The sequence below is a fragment of the Loxodonta africana genome, chromosome 22 (assembly GCF_030014295.1).
Source record: "Loxodonta africana isolate mLoxAfr1 chromosome 22, mLoxAfr1.hap2, whole genome shotgun sequence".
Taxonomy (NCBI): Eukaryota; Metazoa; Chordata; class Mammalia; order Proboscidea; family Elephantidae; genus Loxodonta; species Loxodonta africana.
This window is the reverse complement of record NC_087363.1, coordinates 36,226,162-36,246,983: the sequence shown is the minus strand read 5'-3', so window position 1 is coordinate 36,246,983 and position 20,822 is coordinate 36,226,162. Positions and strand designations below refer to the sequence as shown.

The window sequence follows — 20,822 nt, the reverse complement described above, 5'->3', positions numbered from 1 at the left end:
CAAAGGCCACCTTGGCTCAGAGGCTCCTAATCTGTTTCAGTAGCGCCTAGGCCCACAGGTTCAAGTCTCAGGTCTGCCACTGATCATCTGAGTGACTTCGAGACAAGTCATTTAACCACTCCATGCCTTAGTTTCCTTATGAATTAGATAATGGGGTCTACCTAAAGGGGTGCGGGGAGGATTACATGAAATAGCACAGGTAAAGCCTTGGGTGCAGGAGGCGCTCCCTGGGATGTGAGGTCCTCCCTTCTCTCTTCACATAGAAGAACCACGAAGGGGGTCAGCAGTCACATTCTGTCCCCAAGAAGAGATAATAGGATCCTGAGGCCTCCCCTGGGCTCCCCTTGGCACGAGGCAGACTTCCCAGCCTTAGGTGGGTATGCTATTTCTTGTTGCAAGATGCATCCTCAGATTCCTGTTACCTTCCACTGCAGGGCTTCTGCACATGGAGGTCTGGGCCAGGGTGGGCATGAAATGATTTCAGGTGAGCTGCAGATGCAACCTTCAGTAACCAGAACCTGGGAGGAAGCTGTTCCCCTTCCAAGTCTCTTTCAGTCCTTCGAGCACATCAAGGAGAGTGTCAGTTGATGTTAACATGTCTTCAATGTCTGTAAAAGCTTTGTGGGGGTGGCGTCTGACCTCCTCTAACTTCACAAGGGGGAAGGAGAATCAAGATCAACAGTCCAAGGTTAATTCCTATGAGGTGGAGATCAGACATGCCTCCTCTCTCTGCATCTTTACCAATTCTGACACCAACCGTCTGTCCCACAACACTCTCTACTTCTCTGCTGTGTTCTGTAATTCATCGCAGTGGCGACACAAAAGTCAGACAATACCCACAATTATGGGTCTATTAGGGAAGTAACAGGTTACAATTCAGTCTCAGGAACACTCAGGATACAGTTCTTCCATCAGGACAGGCTATTTTCAGTTGAGCCTCTCCCTGGCCACCGATCTCTGGCCGGCTTGGGCAAGTGTCACAAAACTCTTTTAGCTCTGCCAATAAGTACCCCAAGGCACCCCACTTGGCCAGTAAGCTTTGGCCTGAAGGCGCTCAGCTGTAGCTCCGTAGTTGGGAAACCTAGCTCCGCCAAGTACCGGTAGGCACCCTGCTTCACCAGGAAGCCTTCTGCCCAAAGGCACTCAGCTTTCTTGCTCCATGGGGCAGGAAGCACCCCACACCATCTTTTGCCAGTCTCTCTTGCCGCCATACCTCTGCCACACTTTTCACGTCTTCAGTGTTACAGCTCTCTCTGTCTCTCTCCATCTCCTGGTTCCAGGAGTTTCTCTCAGCACAGAGATCCCAGGTTCAAAGGACACGCTGCATTGGTGGCTCTCCTTCCTTGGTTGTGGTGGAGTCTTCCCCTGCTCTGGAACTGGCTCCCCTTCAAGCCCAGCAGGATGGCAGAACTGACCAGTCCCTTTGGTGGGCTACAATTACGTTATTTGCACAGTCCCACCCAATCATAGTGTGTGAATCACAAAGACCATGGCTAGAAGGGCCACATTAAATAATTCACTGCACTGCAATATCTCTTTGTCACTTACAAAATGCTTAATTATATTTGTTTATAGTAATGTAGTGACATGGGTCAACATTTAAAAGATATGAAAGAGTGCACAATGAAAGTGAGTTGCTTCCTATCCCTGTCCCAGGTCACCGCCCCAGAGGTAACCACTGTCCAGAGAGTGTTTATGCAAATATCAGCATGTGTGCATGTAAGTGTGTGTGTGCTTGTGTGTGTCTTTCCACCCTTCTTATTTTACCCAAATACAGCATTCTTTACCTTGCCCTTCTCACTTAACAGCATATCTTATATCTTATCATTTACCAGGATATTAAAAGCACACTTCTGTTTTATGGCTTCCTTCTGAAATATGGATTCTCTACTTTTATAAATACCTGCTTTAACAAAGATAGAGCAGACCTCAAGCACAGACCCTCTGCTGATGATGAGATCCAAGCAAGCTTTTATAACATCGTTTTTGCTTTCATTGATTTATTTTTATGGGAAAATTCAATTTATGCTCAGTGATGCTGGTTTTCCATTTATGGAGCAGATATAAAGTTTCTCTGATTTAAAGAATCATGTTAAGTAATTGGCAAGCAGGAGGTATATGGTGGTTGGGAAAACTAGCGTGGGGTGTAAAAACCAGACCGCTTCGGCAGGTTTTCACCCCCTGCTGGATCCTCTTTGCCTCATTTCTCATACCCACCTACCCAGCACTTCCTGCTCCATTTACATGCAGAACCACCAAGCCTCTGTCTATGCTGTTCCTTGTACCTGGAATGCCCTTCTCATCCTAGGCCACCACCCAGTGAATTCCCATTCATACCACAAACCCCAGCACAGCATCACCTCCTCCAGGAAGCCTTCCCTGAATGGTTGCCCCCCCCATAGCAGTCGTCCCTGCCTATATGCCAGGTTGTTCCTGTGATTGCGCTGATGGCTCACTTTAATGGCTTTAGTGTAGTGCAGAGCTTCTCAAACTGCAGTGTGCATTAGAATCTCCGGGAGGAAGAGAATTTGCATTTCTAGTGAGTTCCTAGCTGAGTGTACTGCTACTGCTGCTGCTCGTCCAGGGACCACACTCTGAGAACACACCATAGTAGAAAGAACACACCATCAGTGACATTCATGCATAAGGACATACATACAATCTGAGTGTCGGCCTACCTGAATTCAAGTCCTGGCCCCATCATTTATAGGTTGTGTGTCTTTGGGCACGTTATTCACCCTCTCTGGACTTCAGGGGCTCATGATGAACTGGGATATCAGTTTATCCCTCCATTCCCCTCATCCAGCCAATCTTCCGGAACAGGGGCAGGTTATCCAAAAGGTAAGGTAAGCACGGTGCTTACTTACTTTGCTTACGAGATCCTCTATAATGAACAGTTTCACATTTTCACCACATCAAAGATCCTACTTCGAGGGATGGCTGGCATCTGTCTCTCTCCAACCCCACAGCACCTTCCTACAGAACCAAAGCCTCTTTTCAAATTTACAATCCCTGATAGGGGCAGATGACCCAGTAAGCAAGGTAAGCACAGATTTACCTGTGCTTATTACTAACCCGTAGTGAACAATTTCACATGGGTTTCACCACATCTTTGTGGGAGGGAATGCCTGCCGTTCCACCCTATGGCTGTCCTTGAACCACAGTGATTCTTTGATGTGGTGAGACCCATGTGAAATTGATCACTACAGATGATCTGGTAAGCAAAGTAAGCACTGTGCTTACCTTGCCCCTGTTCCCGAGTGCAGGGCCCACATCTAACTCATCCTGGCATCCTCTATGACACCTGGTCAGTGCCTGACACATAATGGGTAGAGATGGACGCGTTCAGCAGTGCACAGGCTTCAGTTGTGTCGAGTCCACTCTGACCTTATGTATAACAGAATGAAACGTTGCCTGGTCCTGCACCGTCCTCACAGTTGTTGGTATGTTTGAGTCCGTTGCTGTGGTTATTTTGTCAAGCAGTCTCATAGAGGGTTTCCCCGCCTGCCTGCGTTGCCAAATGTGATGTCCTTTCCTAGCAATTGGTCTTTCCTGATAATGTGTTCAAAGTAAGCAAGTTGGTTATAAATTTATTCAAATAATCAGACGTCACACACTTCCCGCCTCTATTAATTTCCAGTTGGCAGAGTTGGGTCAACCTGGCTGAAGACTTTCTCCCACTGGGACAAAAGAAGGTATTGTTTAAATCAATAACACAAAGAAGATTGCAGAGGGGAGTGTTCAACCCTCTCCAGAGAAGCTGTTGTCTTAGGAGCACTTAGTGGTATCCATTTTCAGCACAGCCAGCCTCAGCACTTGTTATAAGTGAACATACGTATTCATTAAAGTGGCCACCAGGGCCTGGGCTTGGCACTTCCTCGGTAGCCATACTTCGGTGTGAACGCACTACTTAAGGGTAAGCAAAGGACTTCCCCAACAATTACCTACAGTGTGGCCAGCCCTGCCTTGCCGCCAGCCTTACCAGGCGTCTGAGTCAGTGATGTCCAGATTGGGCGTTCCGCAGAGAGCCAGCCCTTGCAGCTTTCTCTGTCTTTTCTAGCTCTTCCCGATCTCTCCACCAACTTCAGAGGTGCCGAGCACAACATAACGCAGATGGGCCTCGCTTTAGGCAAGCTACTAGGAAAGAAACCCCAGTATGTCAAGGATGATGATTTGTTTTGCCAGAGGGAGGCTCCCCCCTTTTTTATAAGGTTTTTAGTGGACAGGCTCCTTTAAAAACTGGGTTCTCCCAGCACACCGGAAATGAGAATAGGAGTTTTTGAAAAACAGTTTTCACCTGGCCTTCGAAAATGTACCTATGGTGTAAGGAGGGATGGGCGTGAGAGCAGGTGGCTTAGACTGAGAAAGGCAAGAACGAGAGTGGAGAGGGCCAGAAGGGCGCCTGCCATTCCACCCTATGGCTGTCCTTGAACCACAGCGATTCTCCAGGTCAACAAGATGCATTAATTTGTCAGACGTGTATCGAGCACCTACTGCGGACCAGGTGTCATGTGATGCTGGGGATGCAGAGGTGAACCAGAGTCTCTGCTCCAAGGGTCCTCGTTCTGGTGGGGGAGACAGACAGTAAACAAGTAAACAGGTAATTAAGCAAGGTAATTGCAGATGGTGAGATGGGCTTAAGGGGAATTCAGTGAAATAGAATGGTGTGTGCTTTACATGGAGAACCACAATTATGTTTCCCCAGGCTCACCAAGCCTCTGCCCACGTCGTTCCCTGTCCCTGGAGTGGAAGCGTCCTGGGGGGAAGTGGCAGTGAGCAGCATGTCCCCCGTCTGCGTGTGCCTTATCTTAGAGCTCTCCATGTGTGGGGTCTGTCTCCCTCCCAAATCATAGGTGGGGGGCATGGATCTAGGAACTGCAGAACTTCCTTCCTCCCCGGCCCCCCGCTTCTGGTGGGGCTCACACCCAGGGGCTAGCTCAGTGTTGGCTGAAGAGGTGGAGGCGCCACCCGGTTGTGGTTATTGAGAGAGAAGTGAGGAGGTACAGGGAGATGGGAAGAAGGCAAGAACCGCCTACCCCTTTGATCCTCATCTGGACTTCTGGGACATACCCATGAAGTGAGTAGAGCAAAGGAAATTGGAATTTGGGATTGGGATCCTGGGAGCAGGCTAAGTGTGGGCAGTGGTGGCAGAGCAGGCATTAAGAGCTCGGCCCTGGATATCTCACTTCATTCTCTACAGCAACCTCAGAGGTGTGCCTTATTATCTGTTTCTGCTTTATAGAGGAGGAAACTGTGGCTCAGAGAGGCGAAGCCACTTGCCTGAAGTCACATAGCCACTAAAAGCATAGAGCCAGGAGTCTGACTGGACAGCCCGTTGGGGGTTTGTTTTTGCGTTTGCTGATCACATTATCAGCCAAGAGGGGAGACTGTCTCCTGCAGGGGTGGTTTTGGAGCTGGAGTTTGAAGGCTGAATGGAAAAGTGTTAGAAGCACAGACTTGGGGCTCTGGCAGCCCAAGTTCAAATTCTGCACTTACAGCAAATTTCTTAACCTTTCTGAGCCTCGATTTCTTTTTCTGGATGATAAGAGGATGACAATGGTAATAGCACCTACATCAGAGGGTCACTGGAAGACATAAATGAGATGACGCATATAAAGCACTGAGCGCAGAACCTGCATTTAATAAGCACCTCGTGCATGGGGAGGCAGGAACTAGCTTCAAGGTTAAGTTCATGGTTTGAGGGCCAGTGGACCTGGGCTCAAATCCCCGATCAGTCAGCTGTGTGGCTTAGATAAGTTACTCCACCTCTCTGAGCCTCAGCTTATCCGTACAATAGAGGGTGGTTAAGGAGTAAATGTGGTCACATCTGTAAAGTGCCTCGCCCACAGTGCATGCTCCAAGAAAAGTGGCCATGGCTGTGAAGTAACAGTCCTCAGGCTTAGGGAAGTGGTGAGAAGAGGCAAGGAGGTGGGAAAGGAGGCTCAGAGAGACAGAATCACTCATCCCAGATTTCACAACCAGCACGCGGTGGAGCTGGGATTGGATGCCCCAAACCATGCGCCTTCCCACCACGTGTGCAGCTTCTGGCTGGAAAGGGTGCTTGTTCGTTTAACACCTGTTAGCCCCTCTTGGGAGCCGTGGTGGCGTAGTGGTTAAGAGCTTAGCTACTAACCAAAAGATCAGCAATTCGAATCCACCAGCTGCTCTTAGGAAACCCTGTGGGGAAGTTCTACTGTGTACTACAGGGTCACTATGAGTCGGAATCAACTCTACAGCAACGGATTTGATTTTTTTTTTACACATAACTCAAGTAGCCACACTTCAGAAAGCACAGGTCTGCTCTCCACAGGCCCTGCCCCTGGACTCCAGAACAGGCAGTCCAGCTCATCCTGCCCATCCCAGCAGGGGGCCCAGGAGGGACGGGCTATGCCCTATGGTGGCCAGGCTGGAGAGGCACCTGGTGGCCATCACCTCCACCTTTATTTACTTTTACAGCAAACACACACTCACTGTGTGGCAGGGGTGCAGTGAGCACCTGGACCTAGAAACATGGAGTAATCTGGGGATCCAGGCTGGGAGGGCTTCTCAGAGGTGATGACTATTCTGGGCTGTTTTATTCATACTCAGGCACTGAGCACCTATCCCGTGCTAGGCTTTTCAATGCTCCTGGCATCTGACCCTGTGTCCTAAATATATGGTTCTGTTATAGCAACCCCTCCCTCAGGGTCTTTCCTAAATATCCTCACGGCCTATGTTATTCCATTTGTCAACTATCGGAATAATAAAAACTGTTTAATTTTTATCACTCATTTAAAGACCACAGGAAAACAAACAGAGCCTCCTAACATCTCAAACCCTGTGGTTTCTTTTGTCATCACAGTGGGGATGGAGCTGTGGAAGGAAGTCAGATGACCAGTTCTTGTCCATGCCCAGCATGACTTGGGGGAATGGCTCACCTCTCTCTAAGCCTCAGATTCTTCATCTGAACAATGGGTGGGCAGCACTGGGCCATGACGGCTCCTTTGTTCTCTAAAGTTCTAGGATATTCTAACATTAAGGCTGCTTTATCTCACTGTCAAGGACCAGGTCTTAGCCAACCCAAGTCTCACTGAGGTTTTTGTGGTTGGGACTGAAATTCCCTGGTGCCGTGACGGGTGTTTGGGACCAGGCCAGTTATTCAGAGCAGTGGCAGCTTATGCACCCTGCCACTGGGAGAATGGATGGATGAACCATTGTTTCTGTCCTTGAGGTGCCACAGTCTAGGTGAGGGGCTGCTCATTTGGCCTGGGGATGGGGGTGTCAGGGAAGACTTCAAAAAGGAGGTAAAATTTGAGCTGGGTCTTGAAAGTTTAGTAGGAGTTTGCCCAGCAGATAAGGAGGGCAACCCAGGAAGTGGGAGCAGCATAAGCAAAGGCACTGGAATGTGAAAGTGTGTGGTGCATTCTGGGAGTAGCTGTGTTCTAGGGAGGGTAGCTGGGAGTGAGGTCAGAAAGACAGGCTGGGGCTGGATTGTAACCAAGATTGAGCCTGAGCGGGTAGGCAGCATGGGGATGGATATGTGAGCCCATACGTTTTGTCTAGCCACGTAGGAAAATCAGGGTCAGCTGCCTGAGGCCTTCTAGAACAGGGGCAAACAACCCTACATTACCTCAGGGTGATCCACTCCCTGTCCCCTGCCAAAAAAAAAAAAAAACTTGCCATCAAGTCAGTTCCATGTTTGTCACAGTAGAACTGTACTTCATAAGGTTTTCAGTGGCTGATTTTTTTGAAGTAGATCACCAGGCTTTTCTTCTGAGGCACCTCTAGGTGGACTTAAACCTCCAACCTTTCGGTTAGCAGCTGAACATGTTAACCATTTGCACTACCCAGGGACTCCAAGGTGAGCCCAGCCTCCTGAAATAAGTTATTCCAAGGTCATTTAGTTTGCTTTGTTTAGTAAGATTGTTGTTAGGTGCCATCAAGTAGGTTCCAACTCATAGTGACCCTATGTACAACAGAATGAAATACTGGCCAGTCCTGTACCATCCTCACAATCTTTGCTACGTTTGACCCCACTGTTGCAGCCACTGTGTCAAACCATCTCATTGAGGGTCTTCCCCTTTTTTGCTGACCTTCTATTCTGCCAAGCATGATGTCTTTCTCCAGGGACTGGTCACTCCTGATAACATATCCAAAGCAAGTGAGTCGAAGTCTCACCGTCCTAGCTTCTAAGGAGCATTCTGGGTGTACTACATCTAAGAGATTTGTTCCTTCTTCTGGCAGTCCATGGTATGTTCAGTATTCACCAACACAATTCAAAGACATCAGTTCTTCTTCAGTCTTCCTTATTCATTGTCCAGCTTATACATATGTATGAGGTGATTGAAAACACGATGGCTTGGGTCACGCACACCTTAGCCCTCCAAATGACATCTTTGCTTTTTAACACTTTAAAGAGGCCTTTTGTAGCAGATTTGCCCAATGTCATCTGATTTCTTGACTACTTCTTCCATGGGCGTTGATTGTGGATCCAAGTAAAATGAAATCCTTGACAATTTTAATCTTTTCTTTGTTTCTCATGATGATGTTTATTTGTCCAGTTGTGAAGATTCTTGTTTTCTTTATGTTGAGGTGTAATCCATACTGAAAGCTGTAGTCTTTGGTCTTCATCAGTAAGTGCTTCAAGTCCTTTTCACTTTCAGCAAGCAAGGTCCTGTCATCTGCATATCATAGGTTGTCAATGAGTCTTCCTCCAATCCTGATGCCGCATTCTTCATGTAGTTCAGTTTCTCGTATTATTTGCTCACCATACAGATTGCCTAAATGTAGTGAAAGGATACAACCCTCATAAACACCTTTCCTGATTTTAAAACACGCCGTATCCCCTTGTTCTGTTTGACGACTGACTGCCTCTTGGTCTGCGTACAGGTTCTGCATGAGCACAATTAAGAGTTCTTTAGGAAGATTAAGGAAGTCCATAATTGGCAAGTGGCTTCTAATTAAAAATGGGTGAAATTAAAAAAAAAAAAAGTTGGCACTTAATAGGAGCAGCTTTATTTATCCGGGAAAGTTTCCCTTCTTGGGGATTGACTACCTTCCGCAAGGTGTCGCTGTACAAGAGTCTAGTTTTTACTGCATATAACGGTCATAGGAATAAGTTCCATTTCATTATTTGGGTTAAAATTATAGTCCTTAATATTCACCTGCCCCAGACTATATGCTACACTGTTTAAGTCCCCAAATGTGCCAGCATGGTGTTGTGGTACTGGTGGCCTGGGAGGCAGGAAGCCTGAAGCCAGGGTCAGTCTCTCTAGTACCTGTCCACATGACCTGAGGCATGTCCCTTTCTCTCTCTGGGCCTCACTTTCCCCATCTGTAAAATGAAGAGTTGGCTAGAGGGATGATCACGTAGCTTCCTCCTAGACCCAGCATTCTGGCTGTGTTGTGGGGTTGCTAATTTCATTATTTTGAATAGCAACACGCCACTGATTAACGGACACTGAGCTGGAGGCTCAGGATGGGCTATCAACCCTAGTTGATTCTTATGGCTGTCAGTAAGATACAATTTGTTCAAAAGACGATGACCCTGGAGTGGCCTGGGATTCTGCCTTAACATTATCCAGAATTTGGCGTCTTTGTGGACTGGCCCTGGTGGGCTTCAGAGCCTACTAGAAGATGCTAGAAGACCTCCCGGTCCCTTGGATAACCATATCTTTTATTTATGTCTTTATTTCACTGGGCTTTTTTTTAAAGATCTAATAAACATTTGTTAAAAAGTTTGAAAATTGCAAAAGGGCAAAGAATGAAAACTCCCCCTTTCTCCTCCCACCCCTGTCCTAACTAGACCTTAAGCTTCAAGGACAGAGCCGTGTCTTCAGGAATTCCTGGAGCCCCAGTTTTCTTTCCCAGAGAAAATCATTGCTACCCATTTCTTGGGTCTCCTTTAAGAAATAGTCTATATTCCATTTCTAGGCATATACCCAAAAGACTTGAAAGCAGAGACTCAAAAAGAGACTTGTACACCAGTGTTCATTGCAGCACTATTCACAGTAGCCAAAAGGTAGAAACAGCCTAAATGCCCATCCACAGATGAAAGGATGAACAAAATGTGGTACATACATACAATGGAATACAACTCAACCAGTAGGAGAAATGAAGTCTTGAAACATGCTACAATATGTATGGAGCTTGAAGACATTATGTTGAGTGTCACAAGAGGATAAATATTGTATGACCTCACTTGTATAACAATACAAAAGGCAAACATACAGAAGCCAAAGTTTATTAGTGGCTACTGGGGTGGGAGGAAGGGTTGATTAAGGGTAGGGCTGCACAGCTGATTATTGTAATTATTGTCAGTAAGTTGTATACCTGTAAAAAGTTGAATTGGCAAAAGTTCTGTGATAGATATATTTACAACAATGACAAAAAAAAAAAAAAAGAGTAGCTGCTGAGGTTTCTTATGCACAACTAAACACCTCATAGGATTTGGTTTCTTGGTTTGGAGGTTTAGGGTCATGGTTTCATGGGACATCCCAGTTAAGTGGCCTAATAACGTGTTTAGTGCTTCTGTTCTATCTCTTAGTTTGTTGTGTAGTTCCTGGGGTCTTAAAAAGCTTGCAAGCAGTCATCCAAGGCACAACAGTTGATTTCTATTTCACCTGGAACAACAGAGGAAGAAGAGTCAGGAATAGGAGGAGGACATGGAATGTGTGGCTAATTGCCTCCATGAACAACTGCCTCCTTTGCCATGAGACTAGAAGCAAGAGGTACACTTTGCAGGAAGATAAAATGAGAGAATTAAGAGACATTTGGTTTCCAGGGACTCTATCCTCTGGTATTCCAAATGCTAACAGGGAAATTCAACCCCCTTCTTCTAAATCCCAGCCGAAGCTATGTCGCCAGGACCATCCTGGCGGGCGGCAGAGGCCCTGTGCCTGGACAAGTTTTTGGAATTCTTGGAGAAGCCGGGTGTAAGGCTGTCGGAGCCTGTGTGTGGAGAGCTCAAGCAGCTGGCCAGGGGAATTCTCTTGGCTGCATTTATTGCAGCCTATTTTTAGAGGGCAGTTTCAGGCAGGGCTGGGAGTTTTCCAGGCTTCCCACCACTGGACAACATCAATCCTATCCACTCCCAACCAAGACAGATGAAGGATGGAGTCATGGACTTTGAGCAGTATGTCTTAGTGGTGTTTTCCTTCCAGAACTCTTTGTAGGTAGTGGATATGAGTGGTATCTCATTGTGGTTTTGATTTGCATCTCCTTGGAGCCCTGGTGGTGCAGTGGTTGAGAGATTGGCTGCTAACCAAAAAAGGTCGACAGTTTGAATCCACCAGCTGCTCCTTGGAAACCCTATGGGGCCGTTCTGCCCTGTCCTATAGGGTTGCTATGAGTCAGAATCTACTTGATGGCAGTAGGTTTGGTTTTTGGGTTTTGGTAATGACTCATGTTGTTGAGCATCTTTGCATGAGTTTATTGGCTATTTGTGGAGTCCTGATAGCACAGTGATTAAGAGTTCAGCTGCTAACAAAAAGGTCAGCAGTTGGAATCCACCAGCTGCTTCTATGAGGCAGTTCTACTCAATCCATTAGGGTCGTTATGAGTTGGAATCAACTCAACGGCAATGGGTTTGATTTGGTTTGGTATTGGCTATTTGTAGATCTTCTTTGTATAAATGCCTATTTTTAAAAATTGGTCTATTTGTCTTTTTATTACTGAGTTATGCGAGTTCCTTGTATAGTATGGGACTGACCCTTATCACGTATATGATTTGCAAATATTATCTCCCATTGTTTGTCTCTACTCATTTTTAATGTAGCAAAGAAAACATCAGAACCCAAGAGGAGGGCTGTGGGAATGGGCAGTGAGGGGGCGCTGGGTTCCTGGTCGGCCTCTTGTCTGGGACACCTGACACACTAAGCTGGGACTACCCTTTGGGTGCTGAAAATTGAGCCAGCCCAGCCCTCTTCCTTCACTCCCCCCTGCCCCAGTTTCCTCATCTGAGGCTAATACTCACCCATCAGGCCCTTCGCGCCACCCACTCCAAATGAAAGATCCAAAAGGGCAGAAGAGGATGCATTAGAGGCTTCCCACAACTTCCTGCCTCCTGCAGACCTGCCAGCTGCCAGGCCTTCTGGGAGATGGACTTACAGTTGGGACCACCCTGGACAGGTGGGGTTTTTATTGTGTCTGTATCAACATGATGTCTCTCAACCACATTTGGCATGCCACAAGTGATGACTGGGTCCTGTAGGTGCTGGGCCCCTGCCTGCCTTCAGGAGCCCAGGGACAGATAATTCACAAGTAAACATACAAATGAATTGTGGCAAACCTTGAGAGCTTATAGGTGGGAGAGCTGAGTGGCCTGAGGGGGGAGAAGGTGAGGGAAGGCCTCTCTGAGGAAGTGTCAGTTAAATCAAACCTCAGTTATCTCAACTGTAAAATGGGGCCAGTAATAACTCCACCTACACCACAATGTTGCCTTGAGGACCAGTTGTCAGTGGAGAGCTCTAAAATGTTTATTATTATTGCTTTAAGCCTGCCATGGGAGTCTAAAAGGGGCCTCTGGATGAGTGAAAGGCAGGAGTTTGAGTGAGCGTGGGAAGGAAGAAGCTGCTTCCATCAGATCCTCCCAAAAAGCTCCCAAAAGCCTAAAGATGGGACCCACTCCCTTCTCTGGGTAGGCACATCGGAGCCCTAGAAACTGAGGCCAAAGCCAGGAGAGGTGAGGTTGGTGCCGCCAGTAGAGTGGGCTCCGGTTGGCTGGTTTGAGGGTTTGTATTTGCTGTGTTTAGGGCATCCCTGGTTGGCACAAATGGTTAAGTGCTAGAGCGGTTGGCAGTTCAAACCCCCAAGGAGCCTGTGAAGAAAGACCTGGTGATCTGCTTGCGAAAGGTCCCTCCCTTGCTGTCAAGTTAAGTCCGACTCATAGGGACACCATCGGACAGACTAGGAATGCTCTACAGGGTTTCCGAGGCTGTAAATCTTTACAGAAGCAGACAGCTACATCTTTTCCAGAGCAGCTGTTGGGTTCCAACCACCGACCTTCCCGTTAGCAAACGAGCGCTTAACGACTGCACCACTAAGGCTCATAAAAATCTACGCAGTTCATATCTACTCTGCACACATGGAATTGACTCCATGGCAACTGTTTGTTTTGTTTTGTTTTCAGTGCTTACTCGTTGGGGAAGGGGACATGGATATTGGACCGGGCGTGCCGAGCCCGCCTCCCCATAGGGGGCCTCGGGTGCTGGGCTGCAGTCTCCAGGGATTCCTGCCCCTGCGCTCCTCCCCCGCCCGCCTGGCTCCGTCAAGCCCCGCCCCTGAGCTAGGCCCGCCCCTTTCGGCACCACCCCCGGAGCTCCCCGACCTGCGTGTCTGCTGAGCTCAGCCGTCTCTGCTCAGCCCGGCCACTGCGCTGCCTTCCGTGGCTCCGCTTAGTCCAGCCCCCTGCACGCAGCCGGGCCCTCGCCCTGCCCTGCCACCTGCGCGCACCACAGCCCCCTTCGCTCCCCCTCTGCCCCGGCCCCGCCGGTCCCGCCCCCTGCGCGCCGCCGGTCCCCCGCACTCCTCCCCCGGCTCCACTTAGCCCCGCCCCCGGCCCCGCCCCTCCCGGGCCACATTCCTCCGGCCCAGCCTCGCGCTGCGCCAGCCGGGCGGCGGCGCCGGCAGCGGAGGGCTCAGGGGCGGGATCGGCCTGCCTGGGGGTTCGGACTCTGGGCCGGGAGTTGTGAGAACCCGGGGAACCGGCGGGGACCGGGCTGGGCGACCCGACGTGGTCGGTGGCGGGTGGTCGGGTCCCCGGGTGGTCGTTTGGCGGCCCCGGGGTCCGGCCGCGGCTGGCAGGAGGCGGCGGCTCTCGTCTGGGCCTGGGTCCCGGGCGCCCGGCCCCCGTCAGCTGCCGCTGCGGCCGCCATGTGGTGCCTGCACTGCAACTCGGAGCGGACCCAGTCCCTGCTCGAGCTGGAGCTTGACAGCGGGTAAGGGCCCCGGGCGGGGCCGAGGGGCGGCGGGTGGGCGCGGGAGGGCGGCGGGAGGGCGGCGGGGGGCGGGGGGCGCACCGGGATCGCCTGGCGGGGCCGGGAGGTGGGGTGGGGGCCGCTAGCGCTTCGGGAGGGGGTCTCGGGGGCAGCAGCACCCCCAGCCGCCCCACATGTGGCAGTGTGTCTGTGGCTTGTGAGAAAGCCCGGGTGGTGTGTTTTGTGCGTGTGGTGGTTAGGAACTGCCAGGGCTGCAAGTGTGTGTGTGTGTGTGTGTGTGTGTGTGTACCGGAATGGGTGTGCTGGAGTGCGTGTGACTGTCAGGATAGGTGCCTGTGTGTGAGATACTGTCTGACAGGACAGGAGTGTGTGTGTGTGGTGTGCAAGAGAGAGATGGGGCAGGACAAGAGTTTGAACGTGAGAGAGAGACAGGCAGGATGGGTTTTTGTGTGAGAGAGTGACTTTGGGGCAGGAGTTTGTGGAGAGTGGTGGAAGTGAGAGAGAGAGAAAGCCAGCTGGATAGAGTTTGTGAGAGGAAGATGCCCAGGCTGTGTCTGGGTTGGTGTCTGGGTGCTGGCAAGGTTGTTGGTGCGGAGCCCTGGTGTGCATCTGTGTTTATGTGTACCCATCTGTCAGTGAGGCCCAGGCGAGTGTGTCCAGGAGGAGAGACCCATCCAGGACCCAGTGGGCATCCCAAGTATGCGAACAGCTGGGTGGGGACACCTGGGAGTGTGCGGGTGCCTGGAGCTGAGAGAGTTTGAGTTGTGTGTGGCTGCTGTTTGTGACCAGGTGCAGATGAGAGGGGCTGGGGTGTTCGTTTATGTGGGGGGAGGGCGCAGAGTGTGCACCTGTATTGGTCAGGAGTGGGGACTAGTAGGGATGAATATATGTGCCAGAGGGGCCAACCCTTTTCTGTTTGGGGGGCCTGTGGCAGCTCTCTGAGCATTCAAGGGCGGGTATTTATGGAGAGAGGGAGAGAGAGAGAGTGTGTGTGTGTGTATGTGTGTGTTTGTGTGTGTGTGTGTGTGTGCATGCACGCACGTGCTGGGAATATTGATTTCTTTTCCCGGCTCTCCAGCACAGCTGCCCCCTGCGCTGTCTGCAGGCCCCTCCAGGAGCAGGGTTGTGTGGCTGAGGGGATTTGTCGACAAGCTGACTTGGCTTGGACAGACCCGTCTGAAGAGAGCCCACCTGGAGCCATTTGATCTTGGAGTTCAAAAATTCTGCAGCACGTGTCTGGCAGTTCCACTAAGAACTTGCTTATGTTCCTCTCTACCCCGCCTTGCCTTGAGGGAGTCTGGGCCTGGGGCTCTGTGTGAGGCTGGGGGCGGGCTCCCAAGGACCCAGCCCTTCTTGTGTCTGGGGTGGAGGCCGGGCAAGCTGCAGCTGCAGGGCCATCTGTCTCGAGTTGGTGGCATCCGTCCTAGAATGGGGGCCACATTATTCATATTCTGTGCGTGCACACTGCCTTACACAGTCCATGGCTTTCCCACCCAGTATTGCGTTTGCATTATTATCCTCGTGGTCCTGGCATCCCCATACTGCAGGAGAACAAACTGAGGTTGAGCATTAAGTCTTAACAGTACTAAGGCCCCGTGGTTTATTGAGTTCCTATTGTGTTATGGGTGCTGGGGACATAGCAGTGAACAAATGCCTTGCCGTCATGGAGCCACTAGTCTAGTGGAGAACACTGATGGTAACCATGAGAAACAAGTTAGCATGCTCTGCCTGCTACACCCCCCACCCCAAGCTGAAAGGGACAAGGGACCCTTCCACTAGGACCTCTCCCATATCACCCTTCTAGTTGGGATGTCCGTGGCCACCTCTTTTGCATATTTCTCCATCCCATATCTCTTCTCATTGGAAGTCTCTCCATGTATCTGATCTAAATTTTCCAGCTGCAGGGAAGCCTGCCTGGAATCTTTCTGGGGTCTGGGTTGGTGAGGAGCAGCTGCTCCCCAGTCTCAGCGCATGGGACATGTGTCCTTAGAGTGAGGAACCCCGCTCAGGCACAGCCCACAGTTTGCCTTTCAGCCTCAGAGTGGGTGCGTCACATTTGCTCTGGAGTACTTGGTATGTGGTTCAGAAGGGAGCCTCGGGGAGGGGGTAAGAGAACCAGCCCAGCCCCTAGCATGTGGAGGCTGAGCCAGGAACAAGCCTTTCAGCTTGCCCCTCGGAGTCCTTCCAGCTGGCCATCTCCCCACTCTAAACCCCTATAGGGTCCAGCACACTCCAGGGACCTTAGGGGACACCCAGCCTGTAACGGCCTGAAATATCCACTCCTGGTACAGTTGCACCGCCTTCAGTTAGAGTCTTCTCTTTAACAACACATGTGACGCCTCACATCTCAGCACCTTGATACTTTGCTGTTTGAGCCTTGTGGCACCCCAGGATTCTTCCTACCTCCTTTCCAAATGGGAGGGGATCTAGTGACTTGACCGGAATATGAGAGGGGAGCCCAGAGTAGACCCCCAGATGTTCCTGTGTAGGGCCTCCAGAGTTTCCAGGCTTTCGCTCAAGGAAGCCGGACTATGAACTAGTCGTGCTAATATTTACACAGCTTTGGTTCAAAAACATGGGTAGGACTGACAGCTGCATAGTCAAACTGTGATGACTGAGCAAATAGGTGTTTCTGGAAGGGATTAGACAGGGGCTCCGGAGGCTGTGGGAGCTTAATACGAGAGAGAGAGAGAGTGTGTGTGTGCGCGCGCGCGTGTGTGTGTGTGTGTAAGGTTTTATCTGACTGGACTCTTCACAACACGGGATCATGGTTTGCATGAGAATCTGTGAGTCCAGGGCAGCTTGGGGCATGGGATGAGGGAGGCAAACATTTTGTCTCAAATTCCAGTGCAGCTTTGTGAGTTTATGCAAGTTACCACACCCCTCTGAGCCTCAGTTTTCCCTCCGTGAAAGGGAATGATGAAACTGCTTCACAGAGTTGCTCGGAAAATGTGGTGTCTAAAAGGCCCTTGCATGCTGGGTCAGATGCTGTGCTTATCCAAGTTAGCACTCTGCGCTTCCCACCGCCGGTGACCCATTGGATTTTCTCCCTTCCTCTTTTGTAAATTTTGTGGTATATCAGCCCAGCAAGCACAGAGGGAAGATGATGGCACTGGGTTTGGACCTAGCTGGAGGCCTGGAAAAGTCTTCCCCAGTAGTGAGACAGGTCTGCGGAAGTGTGTGTGTCTGTGTCTGCGCACTCGCATGCACGCATGCCCTCTCAAGAGTTTATGTACATGCGAACGTGTGTACGCAAGTGTGTGTGGTGGGGGAGGGTGGTCAAAGGCTGTTGAGTGTGATTTATCATTGATCTTCAAAAGCAAATCGTGATGAGTCAAAAGGCCATTAGGGGGCTTGAAGAATTAATTGGTGTGGCCTTGGAGAATCTGACTGCTCCCACTGCGTGAGCTGCTGCTAAAAGAAAATTGATGGTGATTATGGTGGAAATACGGCATGGTGCCACCTCGGGCCTGCTGCTATTCTGTCTGCTGTGACTATATCCTGAGTTGTGTGGGGTGCCCCTCCAAGCTCTGTGCTCCAGTGCCTCCCTAGCATAGTGTCTGGCCGTGGGGTAGACACAGTCCGTTGTCAGTGAACGAATGCATCATTGAATGTGTGAGCAAATGCATGATGTTCTCCTGGACTTGGAGGAGTGCTTTGTTCTCTGGAGATGGTCACCCAACCCCTTGGGTCACCGAACCTTGCACTTTTCAGTGTTCCTTTATTTACTCATCAAACATCTCCTGGACACCTACTTTGTGCCAGGCCCTGGACTAGATGTAGCGGAACCAAGATTAATAATGTGAAACTGTATCACAGAGCACAGGCCTTGAGGTCACACAAAACCCTAGGTCCACCTCTTCCCAGCTCTGTGGCTTCACATATATTGCCTCATCTCTCTGAGCCTGATTTTCTTACCCATGAAATGGGGCCAAAAATACCTCCTGGGGTGATATACAGCCTTGCCTAGTGACTAATGCGTATTAGGTGCCCAGCAAATGGTAGATGTCTATGAACTAGTTGTAGTAATTATCATTACCACCTTTTCCTTTTTGGAAATTACTGCTAAATTAAAACATGTCCTCTCAGCTTACTTTTTTGTCGGCTTCTGGGGTTGAGGGCTGATTTCTAGAGCCTGCATAGCTTTTTGTGAAGGTATTCTCTGTCTTTGAGGGTCTGAGACCCTGGTTCTAGTGGCTCCTACTCTAATAACTTTGTATGCTTTATTCATACCTGACTGTGTGTTCCCTGCTCCTTGATGGAAAGGGCCCTTCTTCCCAGTTTCTCCTCAGTTTGTCACTTCTAACATATGAGAGTTTAATTTGAACTTAAGGCCCAGATGTGGAGCTATAGCAAGGGTCCCCTCCCTGCTTGTAGGGATGGGGAAATGGTGACTGCATTTGTTTTTTCCTCTTTGTTCAGAAGTCAGTGTAATAATAATAATTGTAGTCATGGCAGCCAATTTAGTGAACTCTGTGTGAAGTCCCTGATTCTCAAAGCAAATTATGTTTAAGGGCTTCTGTTGTCCTGACTTTTAGGTGGGGGAAAGTTACGTGACTTGCCCAGGGTCACTAGCAAGTGTTGGAGCTGGGGTTTGAACTCTGATCTGTGCTCTTTATAGCCAGGCTCTGCTTCCTCTGGGATGAAATAATCTTCAGCAAAACATGTCACCATCATAATCGGAGGCTTTGCCTCTTTCGCAATACAACTAACAGGTGCATGGTGTCCCTGGTGTCGGGGTTCCCAAGACATTCAGTCTCTTCCACCTGCAAGCTGGTCGGTGACAGCTCACAGGTCTCTTACCAAACCCCACCCCTTCCCCACAGCCCCAGAGCTGCTTTCCCAGGTTCTCCAGCAGAATTCTGGGGCAGTGCCCTTTGGCCCCGAGCCCTTGTGGCATTTTTGAGGAAGAGGGTGGCATGCTTGCATCTTGCATGTGGCTCCAGCCCAGCCTCAGTGTGGAATGGTGTCTTGAGGGAGAGACACCACCTGTCCCCTGACTTGCTGTGGAGCCTGTGCAACCATGACAGGGTTCTGTGGGGTAAGGAAATCCAAGGCTGGGGCCTTTGATGTCTTAGAGGCCTTGCATGCATGTGGGCCGCAGAGCTTGGTCCCATGGGAGGGAGAGGGACCATTTATAAACTGGAAATTTCAAAAGAAGCCCTCAGTTGGGAGGTGCCGTCCTCATTCACGCACATGGAAAGAGTCTCTGAAATAGCCTACCACCCAGGGCTGGCTGGGGTCTGTCTGCTGAGTTGAGTACTTTCTCCCCAAGCCTGTTTTAAAAGACAGAGGCAAATGGTGTTTGCTTTTCTATCTGGCTGCAAGAATTAAATGAGTTAATACCTGTAAAGCATTTAAAACGGTGCCTTATAGTATGCTCCATAAATGTTAGCTAAACTGTTATTATTATTATTACTGTCATGGTTATTACTAACCTTTGGAGGATCTCTCCCTCCAGAGAGAGGAGGCCCAGAAAATCCCATGGTGGAGCTGGCTTGATTGGCTGTTGGCATTCTGCCTCCCCAGGTACCCAGGCACCAGGCAGAGGGCTTTGCCTGCCCATCTTATCACAGTTCCTCTCTGGGCCTCAGTTTACTCATCTGTGAAAAGCAGGGTGAACTTTATGACCCTGTGGTCATTGGCCACGGGAGGAAGTTTAGCCTAATAGTTAGGGGATCAGATTCTGCAGCCAGGCTACCTGTATTGGAATCCCAGCTCTTATTTCTCACTCTGTGTGATCTTGGGCATGTTCCTTAACTGGCCCGTGCCTCTGTTTCCCCATCTATAAAATGTGGGTGATAATAGGAGCTCACAGAGTTGTTGTGAAGACTAAGTCAATTAATCTGCCTAAAGCACTTAAACAGCATGTAGACACCTGATAAATGGTTGTTGTTACTGTTAGTGGTTGTAGAGTCAGCTGGGACTCATGGCAACCCCATGGACAACAGAACGAAATGTCGCCTGGTCCCGTGCCATCTTCACTATTGTTAGTACGCTTGAGTCCACTTTGTGGTCACTGTGTATTTTGAGTGCCTTCTAACCTCGGAGGGTCATCTTCCAGCAGTGTATCAGACAATATTCTGTTGTGATCCATGGGATTCTCATTGGCTAATTTTCAGAAGTAGATTGCCAGGCCTTTCTTCTTAGCCTTTCTTAGTCTGGAAGCTCTGCTGAAACCTGTCCACCATGAGTGATCCTGCTGGTACTTGAAATACCGGTGACATAGCTTCCAGCATCACAACAACACACAAGCCACTACAATATGACAAATGACAGATGGGTGGTGGCCCAATAAATAGTAGCTTTTAGCTTTTATTTCAGGGCTACAGAATTCAGCTGGGCTGGACTGTATTACTTCTTCAGGGGAAATGTGTTCCTAGATAGGGTGGGCAAATAGACAATGCTAGGGATAAGAGAGGGGGAGGCAGAGAGATGGTAGTGACGGAGAACAAAGGGAGGGCCGACCGAGGCTGTTCATGCCTGAGAAGTAACTAAAGCCCCTAGGCTGGTGTGTGTGCTTAGAGCCCACTGTCTCCAGCTGTGAAGTTAAACAGCCAGCTAGGGAGAGAGCAGACAGAGTGTTATGGAAATCACTTTGCCCATGGATCGGAAAAATCGCAGAGTAAGGTGGGTTGCAGCTTGGCTAGCGTGAAGATTTCTGAGACGTGACAGGAAAATGGCCTGAGCTGTGTGTGAGGGAGAGGCTGCTGAGGGATGTTTCAGGACTGAGACACTGAGGCTGATGCCTCCAATCCTGTGGCAGTTGGAGCAGAGCAGTGGCACTCTGGACTTCTCAGATGGTGCCCTGTGCTGAGCTTCTGGGGCTTGGAGTGGCTCTGGTGTCCTGGCCCTACCTGGGCTCCTCCTGGTGCCTAATAAGGTCAAAAGCTCCAAAGCCTGGCC

At 49.8% G+C, this 20,822-nt stretch overlaps 1 protein-coding gene across 8 annotated transcripts in view; it reads left to right on the top strand.

The window, feature by feature from the left end:
• IQSEC1 (IQ motif and Sec7 domain ArfGEF 1) overlaps nt 1–20,822 on the top strand; it is a 154,448-nt gene that overhangs the window by 47,613 nt on the left and 86,013 nt on the right. The window contains exon 1 of one of the 8 annotated variants that reach the window (XM_064274807.1): nt 13,794–13,916. The exons of the other annotated variants lie outside the window; for them this stretch is intronic. Coding sequence (XP_064130877.1) covers nt 13,852–13,916 — 65 coding nt within the window. The 5' untranslated portion in view covers nt 13,794–13,851. Of the gene's footprint in view, nt 1–13,793; nt 13,917–20,822 lie in introns of those variants that run through there. 8 annotated transcript variants of the gene reach the window in all.